At 49.3% G+C, this 14,955-nt stretch overlaps 2 protein-coding genes across 51 annotated transcripts in view; one reads left to right on the top strand and one right to left on the bottom strand.

Annotated features, from left to right (window-relative positions):
• Ttc7a (tetratricopeptide repeat domain 7A) overlaps positions 1-1,302 on the bottom strand; it is a 101,819-nt gene extending 100,517 nt beyond the window's left edge. Inside the window, exon 1 of the mRNA XM_052186524.1 lies at positions 880-1,302. Coding sequence (XP_052042484.1) covers positions 880-1,066 — 187 coding nt within the window. The 5' untranslated portion in view covers positions 1,067-1,302. The remainder of the gene's footprint in view (positions 1-879) is intronic.
• Positions 1,303-2,650: 1,348 nt separating this feature from the next.
• Positions 2,651-7,600, top strand: LOC127687685 (usherin-like). 50 transcript variants are annotated; one of them, XM_052186559.1, is made up of 6 exons: positions 2,651-5,962; positions 5,997-6,030; positions 6,094-6,127; positions 6,283-6,510; positions 6,545-6,612; positions 6,647-7,600. In XM_052186559.1, exons 1-6 carry the CDS (start codon positions 5,715-5,717, stop codon positions 6,974-6,976), a joined length of 942 nt encoding a protein of 313 aa, XP_052042519.1. In that variant the 5' UTR covers positions 2,651-5,714; the 3' UTR covers positions 6,977-7,600. The 50 variants fall into 50 exon arrangements, 41 of the variants coding, with proteins under 41 accessions (XP_052042519.1, XP_052042529.1, XP_052042517.1 ...); XM_052186569.1 differs by having other exon boundaries at positions 6,094-6,185; positions 6,380-6,510; XM_052186557.1 differs by lacking the exon at positions 6,094-6,127 and adding an exon at positions 6,128-6,156 and having other exon boundaries at positions 5,997-6,059.
• The last annotated feature ends 7,355 nt before the right edge of the window (positions 7,601-14,955 follow it).

Raw genomic sequence — 14,955 nt, 5'->3', positions numbered from 1 at the left:
GATGACTTGACAAATGTCCTGAGGTTTGTGTGGCACACGGTAAGCGCTATATTGGGGCAGGGTATTACTGTTGTTATAATCACCCCATCGCTCCCACAGAGGTGTACGGGGCTGGGTGGTTTTGGAAAACTCTTTATATTCGGACTTATTCTCTGCCTCCTTTGGAAAAGGTGGATGTGCACACGTGGCGGACTCTGAACCTCTCTCAAGGCAGAGAGCAAGACACCCAAAACAGGATCTGGTCTGGAGCCTGGGCGGGGTCCTCCCTCCACCCCATCAGGGTGCTTTCCCGCCCCAGCACAAGAGCCCAGCCCAACTAAACCAGCCCTGCTGCTAAAGCCACAGGCTGCGAGGACTGGAGTGGCCAGTGTCCGGGACTGGAGTGGCCAGTGTCCGCCACTGGCGAAGAAACTGAGGCTCGTAGGACTCTTCTTCGACCTACCCAATGCTCAACAAACGCTTCGGTCTAAGTCTGCTGAGGACAGAGCTTGGTCTCAACTTTATTTGAGGGGAAAATATGAGACGACACAGAGGAACAAATTTAACATGAGGGAGTTTCAACAGTTTAGGGAGGCAAGGGTCCAGTCTAATGAAAGCACTTCTCTGATGCCTACAGAAACCTCCATTTCACCGAAGGGTGACCCACGTGACCCTAAAAGGCAGCGAGCACAAACTTTTCTCTTTCTCCCTCTTCTCTTCAAACACCCAATTTGCAAAGCGATTTCTCTCTGGGACAGACGACTTTCCTAACTGCCTCGGCAAGCCGGAGGGTAGCGCCCAGCGCCGGCTCCGGACGGTCGGTCGAGTGGCGCTTCCTGGACGAGGCGGTGCTTTTCGCGCGCTCGCTCCGGGCGAACCTGCCCTTCTTCCCTCACTCACCGGTGTCCAGAGAGGTGAACCTGCCGCTCGGGCTGTTTCGCCGGTTGCTACTGCCGCCGCCGGAAATGCCCAGCACCTGCAGATGCCGGACCAGCTCGAACATGCGGTCCCACTGGCCCTCAGCGCGGCAGCGCTCCATCTCGCTCTCCACCTTCAGGTGGGTGCCGTGCGCGCCCTTCGCAGCCATCTTCGAGCGGGAGCTGTCATGGGAGGTGCAGCGGAGGAGTGGAGACCAGGCCGGGGGCGGCGTCCAGGCTGGGGCGCACTCTCCAGCAGGCTCGACCGGAGTGCAGACGGCATCCGGGGCCCGGGTGGCAGAGGGGGCCCGGGTAGCGGCGGGGGTCCCGCAGCAGCAGCAGCGGCGGCAGCGCCCAGCGCACCACCGGGAGCCTCCGGACTGGGGCTGCGGCTGCGCGACCCCAAGGCGTCCAGCAGCAGCCTCCGCCGCTGCTGCAGCAGCTCCTGACGCTGCTGTCGCCGCCTTTGCTGCAGCTGCTGCCACAGCCCCCGCCCCGTGCCTGGGCGTCTCCAACAGCGGAGCCTCCCCGGGCTTCGGCTCCACCCCAAAGTGGGCGTGGCTATCCCCCGCCGGGCTGGGTGCGCGGGCGGCCAGCGAGGCCACACAAGCCAAGCCCGCGCAGGGCGATCTCGGCCCGCCCTCCGCCGGCGCCCGGCCGCTGGCTGGGTGCTCACTTTAATGCTGCGGGGAGCCCGGGCGCCCGGGGGCGCCTCGCTCCCCGTTCCCTCCCCATCCCGTCAGGACTCTTGGCCTGGGGTCCTCCGCCCGAACCGCCCGGCTTTGTGTGGTGGCCCCGTCACTGCCACAGCCTGCGGCACGTCACAAATCCGAGGAGCGGCCGACGGGACAGCCCTAGTCCCGGGCTTTTGGGGATCCTGGCCGGGTACAACGCAACGCGCCTTGCTCGCTGGGCGGCGATCAGACCGACCGGGGCAAGTCCCTAAGCTCTTTGGATGTCCCCAACTCGGAGAGGGCTTATGTTTGTTTTAACTGCCGGACTCCTCTTTCCACCGGACTCCCTGCTCTGGGTTCTAAAAAGAGGATCTCAGCTGCTTTTCCACTTACTGCTACTTTATTTTGGTGTCTAAAGACTGATGAGAACTGCAGGGAGCGCCCGACTCCGCTCCGGGGGCTCTAAGGCCAGCAGTGCCCAGAAGTTCAAAGGACTCAGGGCGGGGCTTGGAGGAGCCAGGAGTACCCTGGCTGGAAGGCAAGTATCGTGACCCCACCCTCGGAGAAACTGGAGCTGTCAATCCTGCCTGGGAATTGAGGATGTAGCTCAAACCACCGCCAACAATGAAAATCCCCAAGGCCTGTACTTAAGTCACTTGTTGTGAGGTCCTGTCCGAAAGCTTTAGAGGATGAGAGAGTTAAGACAAGCTTTTCAGTAGACTCCCAGAAGTTCGAAACTGAAACTGGCAGCTTTCTACCTCTCCGGGAAGTCCTTCCACTCCTTAACCCTTGCTGCCGGGTGGGTGGGGGTGGGGTGGGGGTGGGGGAGTCACAGCTTCAAGTTTCGGAACAGAACTAAGGTTTTCTGGTTTATCAGAGCACAGGCTGGGTGCCCATCAGCAGGGCGGGTCCCTATCTAAACGAATGATCTAAATGAAGCCCCTCCCTCCCTGGAAGGCAAGATTCCCTGCCCCTGTGTGCAGAACCTGGGGTTCCGCAGAACTAGTTTTCACCTAGGCGGCGGGAGGTGGGGGTGGGGGGTGGGGGTGGGGTGGGGGGTGGGGTGGGGTGGGAAGGCACAAAGAGTGAAAGATTGACTCGGGTGTCCTGAAAATGCACTTTCAATTTACCTCGTCAGACTGTTTGTGGGAATTATACCTTGGGCCAGAGTGAACAGCAGGATTGACAGACCGGCAGAGGGTAGGCTGACAGAAAGAAAGAAACCCCATCTTTTCTTCCCACTCCTTTGTCAACCACAGTTGCAAACACAGGGGGAGTGGCTGCAGAGAGCAATGCTGCTTGTCTGTTGGACCCTATCATTAATTTGAGTGTGGGCACGGTGAGGGCACGGAGTTCAGGCCTCAGCTACAAAGCAAGGGTCCCTCCACATGCCTGACACTTCTCAGCTTTTTTCCCCCGGCAGAGCCAAGACTCATCTTCTATGACCAACATTGTTTTTCAAGAGTGTGAAAACCTATAGGAAAAAACAAGCAAAAATAGTCACAGAACTGTGACAGCATTAATAACGTCTGGTGAGATAAAAGGCAAGCAACCAAGTAGAGTTGGTTGGCTGTGGTGGCGCACGCCTGCTATCAAAGATAGCATTTGGAAACTAATGGCAGGGGTAGTAAAAAGAAGTCAAAGTCAGCCTGGAACAGATAGCAAGAGCCTTTTTTTTTTTAAAGTAATATCTTTTTAAATAATCTTGAATCTTGCAGATAAGAATTTAGGATAAATTTTAGTCAAGACCCCTCTTCCGCCAGCTTACCAAAGCTACTAGCCAACGTCATGGTGGCCTCACAATGGTTTTATTGCTCCACATGGAGAGAAACAGCTTTGACCTCAACAGCCTTACTAGTGTTTCTAAGAAAGACAATGACGCTCATGGAGGAAGTGTGGCCAGGGGCGTGTGGGGCTCAGGTTGGTACTTTGCTTGAGATAGGTCTCACCATGTTGCTCTGTCTGGCCTGGAGCTCACTGTGTGCTGATGTTAACGGTGTGCACCTCCACCCTGAGCAGAAGTGTGCATCTTTCAGTGAGCAACAAATGGCTGAGGGGCGAAGGCAGGCTGTTCCCCTCTGCCCTGAAGCTTCCCTCAAGTGGATTTTCTTCACATCAGAAGTTTGTTGTAGTAACCACTGTAATTTTTTAAAAAGATTTATTTATTTCATGCATATGGATACACTGTTGCTGTCTTCAGACACACCAGAAGAGGGCACAGATCCCATTACAGATGGTCAGGAGCCACCATGTGGTTGCTGGGAGTTGAACTCAGGAAGAGCAGTCAGTGCTCTTCACCGCTGAGCCATCTCTCCAGCCTGTAACCGCTGTAATTTTAAATTTAATCCTAAACTGCCGTATAATAGAAGGATGCAATTTAGAAAGTCAAGTGCACACATTTGCATGTAAGATGTCTGGTCCAGGTAAACTACAGATCAAGGAAGGAAGGCACAATCGCATCAGAGCCTGATGGTGGTGAGCTGAGTTGCCTGTGTGTGGTATGGCTTGGGGGTTCAGGGACTCACAGCCAGACATTTCCACAGTTTCTGCAGTAAAGAGCCTTTGGAAAGATTCTCCTGAACTCGCTGAAAATTTTAACAAGCCTGAGGAAAGTTGTATTAAACTTGTTTGAACAAAGACAAACTTTGCCCCATGACAGTTAGAATTGATGTAGAGTCCACATTTGTCCTGCTGGATGCTTTCCTCAGAGAAACAATAAACACGATAAACATGGCGGGAACAGGAGGCAGGCCAGCAGCAGTGCTGTAAATAAGACAGACACCTTAAGGACAGACGATTGTCATAGCAGGACAGGCAATCAGCAGACTCCTAAAACAGTCTTATCGTTGGAACTTAATAAAAACGGAAGGAGCTCCAGCCCAAACAAGATTCCTGTGCCTTACTGTTTCACTCGGGCAGTGCTCCGGGCGGGAGGCCCAGGGCCTCAGGGACAGGTCAGGAGACTTGGGCTTCATGATCGTTTGAATCTGAAAGGTCCCCACGGCTTGGGCTTTAAAGGCTCAGTCCTTGGCAAATGTGCTGTTTCTGGGCATTTGGGGCCTTTCAAGAGAGGGGGCATGGCAGGTGGAACCAGGTCAATGATGCGGAAGGTTTGAAGCGTATAGCCTGGCCATTAGTCCCAGCTGCCCGCTGCTCCCTGCCTTGCCAGCCTGTGTCCAGCCGCGGTTGCCCTAGTCCAGACTGACCTCTTCCGATCCCAGCTAGGATGGACTGTAGTCCTCTAAAACCTTGAGTAAGACTAGAGTCTCTCTTCCTATAAAGTCATTCCTGGGGTGTATTTTGTCCCAGTGTGGAAAAGTAAAATAACAGTTGAAAGAAGGTCCCCTGTGGTTCTCTGTGGACCGCCATGACTGAAAGATGACTTTCACGGTGAGCTGAACACAGCTCTGTGACTCCAGGTATCCTCCTTGTCACTGAACCAGCAGGTATGGTGGTGTGAACAGTGAGGCCAGAGGGCACCAAGTGCTCCCAGCCATCCAGAAATGAAGCCATGAGTCTGACTGCTATTGCTGTCTCGCCATACTATTTATTTAATTATTTATTTATTTATTTATTTATTTGGTTTTTTGGATTTGGTTTTTTCGAGACAGGGTTTCTCTGTGTAGCCCTGGCTGTCCTGGAACTCACTCTGTAGACCAGGCTGGTCTTGAACTCAGAAATCCGCCTGCCTCTGCCTCCCAGAGTGCTGGGATTACAGGCGTGTGCCACCACCGCCCGGCTTCTCCATACTTTCTACACAGACTTCATTCAGTCCTGCCTGGGTAAGAGCCCCGAACAACACAACCTAGAATGCAGACAGGGCTCTGCCTTGTCTGACCTCTTCTCATGCTCTGTCAACTCTGAAACTCTCGAATGTGGATGTGAAACCCAGCTTTGCCTCAAAGCCGTCAGCTATTATAGCTACTCAGGCCGTCAGAGTGTGGTGTGCACACAGGGCAGGTTGTCATCAGTGTGTGGTGTGCACACAGGACAGGTTGTCATCAGTGTGTGGTGTGCACACAGGACAGGTTGTCATCAGTGTGTGGTGTGTACACAGGGCAGGTTGTCATCAGTGTGTGGTGTGCACACAGGGCAGGTTGTCATCAGTGTGTGGTGTGTACACAGGACAGGTTGTCATCAGTGTATGCACACAGGACAGGTTGTCATCAGTGTGTGGTGTGCACACAGGGCAGGTTGTCATCAGTGTGTGGTGTGCACACGGGATAGGTTGTCATCAGTGTGTGGTGTGCACACAGGACAGGTTGTCATCAGTGTGTGCACACAGGACAGGTTGTCATTAGTGTGTGGTGTGCACACAGGACAGGTTGTCATCAGTGTGTGGTGTGCACACGGGACAGGTTGTCATCAGTGTGTGGTGTGCACACAGGGCAGGTTGTCATCAGTGTGTGGTGTGCACACAAGGCAGGTTGTCATCAGTGTGTGGTGTGCACACAGGGCAGGTTGTCATCAGTGTGTGCACACAGGGCAGGTTGTCATCGGTGTGTGGTGCGCACACAGGGCAGGTTGTCATCAGTGTGTGGTGTGCACACAGGGCAGGTTGTCATCAGTGTGTGCACACAGGGCAGGTTGTCATCAGTGTATGCACACAGGGCAGGTTGTCATCGGTGTGTGGTATGCACACAGGGCAGGTTGTCATCAGTGTGTGCATACAGGGCAGGTTGTCATCAGTGTGTGGTGTGTACACAGGGCAGGTTGTCATCAGTGTGTGGTGTGCACACAGGGCAGGTTGTCATCAGTGTGTGGTGTGTACACAGGACAGGTTGTCATCAGTGTATGCACACAGGACAGGTTGTCATCAGTGTGTGGTGTGCACACAGGGCAGGTTGTCATCAGTGTGTGGTGTGCACACGGGATAGGTTGTCATCAGTGTGTGGTGTGCACACAGGACAGGTTGTCATCAGTGTGTGCACACAGGACAGGTTGTCATTAGTGTGTGGTGTGCACACAGGACAGGTTGTCATCAGTGTGTGGTGTGCACACGGGACAGGTTGTCATCAGTGTGTGGTGTGCACACAGGGCAGGTTGTCATCAGTGTGTGGTGTGCACACAAGGCAGGTTGTCATCAGTGTGTGGTGTGCACACAGGGCAGGTTGTCATCAGTGTGTGCACACAGGGCAGGTTGTCATCGGTGTGTGGTGCGCACACAGGGCAGGTTGTCATCAGTGTGTGGTGTGCACACAGGGCAGGTTGTCATCAGTGTGTGCACACAGGGCAGGTTGTCATCAGTGTATGCACACAGGGCAGGTTGTCATCGGTGTGTGGTATGCACACAGGGCAGGTTGTCATCAGTGTGTGCACACAGGGCAGGTTGTCATCAGTGTGTGGTGTGCACATAGGGCAGGTTTCTTCCTAATATACCCTTTCCCCCTCTCTGTTACAGATTGAACCCAGAGCTTTTTGGTTGTTTAGGTAAGTAGGGTGGAGCCACATGCCAGTGCTGCCTTCCTTATCCCATGTTGTCACACAGCCTGTCTGCTACCTTCTACTACTGCCATAGCTACTGCTCACGGCACTTCTGGCTCAAGACACCTTATGTCTTAACTATTAGTTCTGAACAACATGCTCAGGAAGTTGACATTAACACACCATGTCCGGATAGATAACGAATCTTTGTCAGCTGTCAGGAAAATGGCCCGAAATCAATGTCAGAAAAATCATTAGACCGAGACACAGGCAAGCTTCAAAATTATCTCGTACTGTGTGGAGCAGACTCTCAGTAATTATTTGTTAAGTTAATTTTAGAATGTAAAAGTGCCATAGGTGCTCCCAAGCCTGGGAGACTGAGCTCTGGGGTTTCTGTTACCCTGCCCTCCCACTTTATGACTGAGACACCAAACCTCCCTTATGCGGGCAGGGAGAGGTTGGGGGTTACTGTCCCACCAATCCCATCCCTCCTGCCCCTTGGCATCTCAGTGACTCTTGTTTCTCTGGTAGACTCTCTTATAAGACTGATGCCAGAGACTTCTTCCCAGAACAGGGTCGTGTCTGTCTCCATATCCTCTGGAGAGGGAGGGGGTGGAGGGAGGAGGGAGGGAAAAGGTCTGAGGGAGGGAGAGGGATAGAAGGAGGGAGGGAGGGAAGAAAGGAGGGAGGGAGAGAAAGAGGGAGGAGGAAGGGAAAGAAGGGAGAGAGAGGGAGAGAGAGAGAGAGAGAGAGAGAGAGAGAGAGAGAGAGAGAGAGAGTTCGGAGCCTTTATAGCCTCCCTCAGCTGGTTCACTGGTAGTCACCCAAGTCTTCTTGGAGTCAGCCCTGAGTGTCTGGCTTTTCTGGTGACAGCAGTTTTGCCTCATAAAGCACAGCTTTCCTACTTCTGCTTTCAAAATCTCCTTTCCCTCCTTTCACAAATACTTTTTGACCTAACCATGTTGACATGGGTGTGTAATCACAGCAGCAGGAGACTCTAGTAAGAGGGTCCTGAGCTCAAGGTCACGGTGAACCCAAAACCAGCTGTCTAGCGAGATCTTGTCCTTTAAACAGACAAACATACAAACCCTAAGGCTGGAGCTGTAACTTTATGGCATAGACTTTGCATTCACAGAGTTCTGGGTTCAGTTTCCTGTGCTGAAAACATACTGCTGTGAAGAAACATCACAATTAAAGGAAAGTGCATGAAAGATAATTGTTATAAACAGACTTATTAACCTCCCACGAGGATAAGGAAACAGGTTTTTGCCAGCATCCCAGGAGCCTCCAGTAAATCCCTTCCCGAACAATCTTCTGCCTTTTAGAAATAACCATTGGATTTACAGTAATTATGCCATTGCTTTCTAGTAGCTTTATAAAATTGAAAAGATATTTTTATTCCCTTTTTAAAAAATTATGATTGAAATTCAATTTTACAACTACTTTGAATTTTTAGAGGGTCACATGACTTTTCTGGTTTAAATTGATTAATATGATGCTGCACCTTTGCATTACTAATGTAAGATAAACCTAGTTGGGGTTCATTTCTTATGACAGATATAATAAATTAGCAAAACAACATATAGTTATTATCTTTAGAGTTCAAAGGTCCAAGGTGGATATTATTGACTTGATCAGCAGAGATTCATTCCTTTAAATCTTAATTTTTATTTATTACTAGTGTGTGGTGAGTGTGGGTATACCTGCACGGGAATCAGGCACCGAGGAAGCCAGAGCATCGAATTCCCCTAGAATAGGGGTCGCAGGCATTTGTGAGCTGCGTGACCTGGGTGCTGAGAACTGAACTTGAGCCCTCTGGTGTAGGCCACTCTTCACTGCTGAGTCATCTCATCAGCCTCCTCTGAAGACTTCATCACTGTAAACATCCTGTTTACAAATTCACCCAACCCCCACTCTCCCTCCTTGTTTTCTCTTTCTTTTATTTTTGAGATTGTAATATAATTACATCATTTCTCCCTTCTCTTTCCTCCCTCCAAATCCTCTCAAATACCCCTTCTTGCTCTCTTTCAGATTCATGGTTTAAAAATGTTACACACACACACACACACACACACACACTTTCCTAAATATAACCTGCTTAGTCTGAATAATGTTACTCATGTATGTTAGGCTGACCGCCTGGTATTGGATAGCTACTTCATGTTCTTGTCTCTGGAGAGTCTCCCAATGTCAGCCTTTCTGGGTTGTCTGCTGAGTTTTGTGTAGGACTGAGACCATGCGGTCTTTCTCCTGTTCACGTTAGCTTGTCTGTTGTTCTTGTCCAGGTCCTCTGTAGGCAGCCATGTTGGGGAGACTTTATTAGTGTATTTCTGACTTCTCTAGGAGACACGGTGTCACAGCAAACTCCCTGATCCTCTGGTTCTTATAATCTTTTCACTCTCCTCTTCCACAGTGTTCCCTGAGCCTTAGGTGTGGGAGTGTTTTGTAGAGGTATCTACTGGGATGGCACTCCGCAACTCTGCATTTTGATTTGTTGTGGTTTTCTGTAATGGTCTCTGTCTGCTACAAAGAGAAGTTTACTTAACCTTACCTGTGAGTATAAGGACAAATGTTTAGAATTTAGTTAGGGATTGTGCTGGCTTAGTAAAAAAAAAAATAGTGGTTGTAGGTTCTCTTCCAGTGTCCATGACTTCACCAGCCTTGAGAAGTTGGCTGGGCTTCCATTATCAGGCACAGTTTACCTCTTGTTGAACAGGTCTTAAGGCCAATTAGAGAGTTGTTGGTTACTTCCAAGATAACCATGCTGGCACCATGCTGGTCATTGTGGTTCGTAAGTGCCACAGCTAGGAAGGACTGTTGGTTGCTTCTCTCCTTTGGAAGCTTGCATGGTGCCTTCTGATACCATGAAACCCAGTCCTCAGGGAGACAACATTTGGGTCAGTTCCAGCTCCAGGAACTCTGGGCCATGTGTCTGAAGTAAATGGTGTTTTCAGCAATATGGACTTCCTTCCTACCTGTGGGGGCCAAGGACCATAGCGACAGGCTGCGTATTTAGAAGTCTCTTGGAGAATGCTGAACAACAAGCTGTCAAAAGACAGCTTCTCATGTCTTGTCAGCCCAGATAAGAAATTTAAACTACACTATTGTCCTGACCCGCAGGATAGTCAACAGGGTCCCCAGAACTACTTAAGAGGAAGGCGAGAGACAAGAGACACAGATACGAACAGCAAGTCTGTATTCTGATCAAGTTGTCAAACTTTATGTTTTACACACTGCAATATAAAGGAAAGCAAGCAGGGTGTAGGGAGGGGGTATGAGGGGGCAAACATTGTCTCTGGGGAACAGTCTCTCAGGGGGGAAGCACTGTCTCTAAACATTGTCTCTAGGAAGTAGTCTCTCAGAATTTTCTCTCAGAATCTCATGACTAAGCTGGCTTGGGCTACAAGGAAGCTGGCAAACTAAAATGATCACAAGGAGGTGAAGTGGAAAGAGATTGTTATAGTAACCTAACTGCAGGTGAGCTCTGTTTGTTCTAACCAACATAAGCTCTGTATGTGCTGACCAACTTGATATTTGCAAACCTGAGAGCTAATATTTCTTCTTGAGCATGTAAGAGGGCTGGAAGGAGGAGGTTTTGAGATCTAAGTGAGAATGGCTCCTGGCACACTATACTACACACACACACACACACACACACACACATGCATGATATATAACTATAGTTTAAGTGAAAATTCTATCTGTAGACAGAATTAAATGCATTTTAGAATTTTTTAAAGATAGTATGAGTCCCTATTTTTTCAGACATCCTTACTATTATTTTCCTCCATCGTTCCCACAAAGAGCTCCTCTCCACCTTTCCACCTCCCCAATCAGATCTTTATTTCTCTTATTCCTGTAATTCATTGAATCCAGTTAGTGCTCTGTTAGATGCTAACTGATTTTGTTGGCTGGATCACATGCAGGTCACCCAGTTACTGTGAGGTCATGTGTACAATGGCCTCATGTGTGATGTTTGGAAGAGCACATTTCACAGAGCCCTCTCCCTCCTCTGGCTCTTACGTTCTAACTGCCCCTTCTTCCAAGATGTCCCCTGAGCAGATACTTTCTGAGAAGATGTTCTCTGAGCAGATGTTCCCTGAACAGATGTCCCTGAGCAGATGTCCCTGAGCAGATGTCCTTGAGCAGATGTTCCCTGAGCAGATGTCCCTGAGCAGATGTCCTTGAGCAGATGTTCCCTGAGCAGATGTTCCCTGAGCAGATGTCCCTGAGCAGATGTTCCCTGAACAGATGTCCCTGAGCAGATGTCCCTGAGCAGATGTCCTTGAGCAGATGTTCCCTGAGCAGATGTCCCTGAGCAGATGTCCTTGAGCAGATGTTCCCTGAGCAGATGTTCCCTGAGCAGATGTCCCTGAGCAGATGTTCCCTGAACAGATGTCCCTGAGCAGATGTTCCCTGAGCAGGTGTCCCTAAGCAGATGTTCCCTAAGCATGTGTCTCTGAGCAGATGTTCCCTGAGCATGTGTCCCTGAGCAGATGTTCCCTGAGCATGTGTCCCTGAGCATGTGTCCCTGAGCATGTGTCCCTGAGCAGATGTTCCCTGAGCAGATGTTCCCTGAGCATGTGTCCCTGAGCAGATGTTCCCTGAGCATGTGTCCCCTGAGCAGATGTTCCCTGAGCAGGTGTCCCTGAGCATGTGTCCCTGAGCAGATGTTCCCTGAGCAGGTGTCCCTGAGCAGGTGTCCCTGAGCAGATGTTCCCTGAGCAGATGTTCCCTGAGCAGGTGTCCCTGAGCAGGTGTCCCGTTTAGAGCTGAGCACCCTATAGCCACTTATAAGTCAGCTTGGTCCCTGGGATTCTTGCCTCACTTGAGCTGCCCCCAGAGAGCACAATCCCAGGTCTTCCTCTCTCCTGTCTCTTTCATGATCTCTCACCTTTCTCAGGACCAGGCTAGCCTGTGCTATCAGAGACCACCCTATAAACTCTTCAAGCCCGTTTCCCTAGAATACAGAACCAGGTAGCTTTAAAGAATTTTTCCAAAGAAGTTTTTCCTACAAAACATCCTCCATGACCTCTCCTCATTGACTTATTTCCTCTCTCTGATGAGAGACCCTGAGAAAGGACCAAAGGAGGGATACCCAGATTTGGAAACTTCTGTTGGAAAATCTGCATCTTTGTCATCTGCTTTATCCCTTCCTGCAATACTTCTAGCTATCTTATCTTGGCATCTCCATTGACTCTTCAAATGTAGCAGTCCAGAACATTTTCTTTTTTGTTTTTCTTTCTTTCTTTCTTTCTTTCTTTCTTTCTTTCTTTCTTTCTTTCTTTCTTTCTTTCTTTCTTTCTTTTTGTTGTTGTTGTTTGTTTGTTTTTCCGAGACAGGGTTTCTCTGTGTAGCCCTGGCTGTCCTGGAACTCACTCTGTAGACCAGGCTGGCCTTGAACTCAGAAATCCACCTGCCTCTGCCTCCTAAGTGCTGGAATTAAAGGTGTGCACCACCACCTCCTGGCTATGAATTTTTATAAATACTATTCTTCCATTTTTAAAATTATTGCATGCTCTCTATGTAAATCGTGGTTTGAACCCCCAGCCACTGAGATTGGTAAATTCAGTTCACATAGGTACGCATACATCTTATTTAACCTTTGAATTGCTTGAGAATGCAATCAACTGCAACTAACTGTCATAAACCAATCAAGAGTCCCCTCCTGATACAAGATTGCTGCAAGGAGGCAGCTACTGGTGCTGGGTTGGCGGCACAGCAGCATTGGGCCAGGCTTTTGAGGTCGCAGTTCCTCTTCGTTGGTGGAAGGTGGCTTCTACTCGGTCCCCATCTCTGAGAGACAGGGCTGTAGCAGCCACTGCTCACCTATCGGAAAAGCACATTTCTCAAGTTCCACGAATCATCCCCAGAACTGCATCACGTGGCTCTTTAGCTGGAGAGAAAAGATGGAAAGACATTTAATGTTTTCACTTTTGTGGACATGGCTAGGACAGTGGGAGTTTGATGGAAACTGTGCTACTACCTAGTAAAATACCAGCATGCACCTGCTGCTGCTTTATGCTTATCTAAAATTCATGTACACCCCTTTTTTGTAAAACTTTCATCCACAAAGGAATTAACCCTAGTGTCTCACCAATTCCTACAGGCACTGGGAGTCCAGGTTTTCTGTATAAAAACACAGGCCCCTCGTTTTAGGCCATTTTATGTTACCAGAATAAAATTCCCAAGTCTAGATGTTTTCTAAAGGAATGAGGTTGATCGTGGCTCCTGGCTCCAGATGTTGGGAAGACCCTTCTTAGTCTCAACTTGAGGCAGAAGTGGAAGACATGACTATTTGGCCTGTGCAAAGGGAACAACCTGAGTGCAGGTTTCTTTATAACCACCAGCTCTCTCAGTTAATTACTCCAGTCCCGCAAGGATCAACCATCCTCCAAAGACAGTACTCCTTTTTAATGACCTAACATGTTTTAAAGTTCCTCCCCTAACACTGCCATAGTGGTAATTAAATTTCAGCCTGAGCTCTGTGGGGACAAACCATATTCAGACCTCAGCACTTCTAGTTCAGCCCTCACTAAAGTTTCTGGCAATTTAAGCTAAGGAGCAAACGCCTTGCCCGCACCAAGGGTTGTGGATTTGTGGAATGACAGAACTCCCATGTGCTCTGCTGCCTGCAAGCAGCTTGGTTGTATTTGACGAAGATAAACATCTGCATTTCTTACACATCCGCAGCAGTTCTCTTTGGCAAAAATCTAATAGAAATGTCAACATGTGTGCAACAAAAGACATACTTGCTGTACTGGTGGGTTTTGTGTATAAACTTGACTGACACAAGCTGGAGTTATCACAGAGAAAGGAGCTTCAGGAGAGGAAATGTCTCCATGAGATCCAGCTGCGGGGCATTTCCTCAAGTAGTGATCAAGAAGGGAGGGCCCCTTATGGGTAGTGCCATCTCTGGACTGGTAGTCTTGGGTTCTATAAGATAGCAGGCTGAGCAAGCCAGTAAGGAACACCCCTCCATGGCTTCTACATCAGCTCCTGCTCCCCGACCTGCTTGAGTTCCAGTCCTGAATTCCTTTGGTGATGAACAGCAACGTGGAAGTGTAAGCTCAATAAACCCTTTCCTCCCCAACTTGCTTCTTGGTCATGATGTTTGTGCAGGATTAGAAACTCTGACTAAGATACTTGCTCTACAAGTTCAGAGTAGAATTATGTGTGACAGCCTAAAACTGGAAACTTCCTGGGTATCCGCATGTAGCACAACAGTGTACAGTGTGTACTGATCCCATGGATTAGTGTTTAGAAATGAGACTGAGTGATTTTAAACCCACCCACATGGATGGATCTCCGAGGTATGCTGACTCTCTGAGTCTGTGGCATGCAGCATTAACCCTAGCTCTCAGTAGGCAGAGGCTGGTGGGTCTCTGAGTTAGAGGCCAGCTTGGTCTATGTAGTGAGTTCTAGGCCAGCTGGGGAACCAGCAAGATTGTATCTTTAAAAAAAAAAATCTGAGCAAAGGATCCATAGACCAAAGAGTGCATAGTGTGCGATTCTATTTATGTGAGAGAAATAAACTAAAGAAGAACCCTACAGTGGTAGAAGGCAAGACAACAGGTGCCTTTGGAGAGAGTGACATTTGGTTTGGTTCGGTTTTTTTCAAGACAGGATTTCTGTGTGGCCCTGGCTGTCCTGGAACTCTCTTTGTAGACCAGGCTGGCCGCAAACTTAGGGATCTGCCTGCGCTGCTTCTCCAGTACTGGGATTAAAGGCGTGTGCCACCCCCACCTGGCATGTTGGTAACATTCCAATTCTTGTTCTGGGTGCCGGATTACATGGATGTATTCAACTTCTGAAAACTCACTGAATTAAGCTATGACTTTAAAAATGTGTATATGTGTTTTGAATGCATATGTGTTTGTGCATCACATGGATGCCAGTGGAGACCAGAGGAGAGCATCAGATCTCTCTGGAACTGGAGTTAGCATGAAACTGTGAGTCGC

This window comes from Apodemus sylvaticus, chromosome 6, assembly GCF_947179515.1.
Source record: "Apodemus sylvaticus chromosome 6, mApoSyl1.1, whole genome shotgun sequence".
Taxonomy (NCBI): Eukaryota; Metazoa; Chordata; class Mammalia; order Rodentia; family Muridae; genus Apodemus; species Apodemus sylvaticus.
The sequence above is the reverse complement of the archived record's forward strand: the minus strand, read 5'-3'. Positions and strand labels throughout refer to the sequence as shown.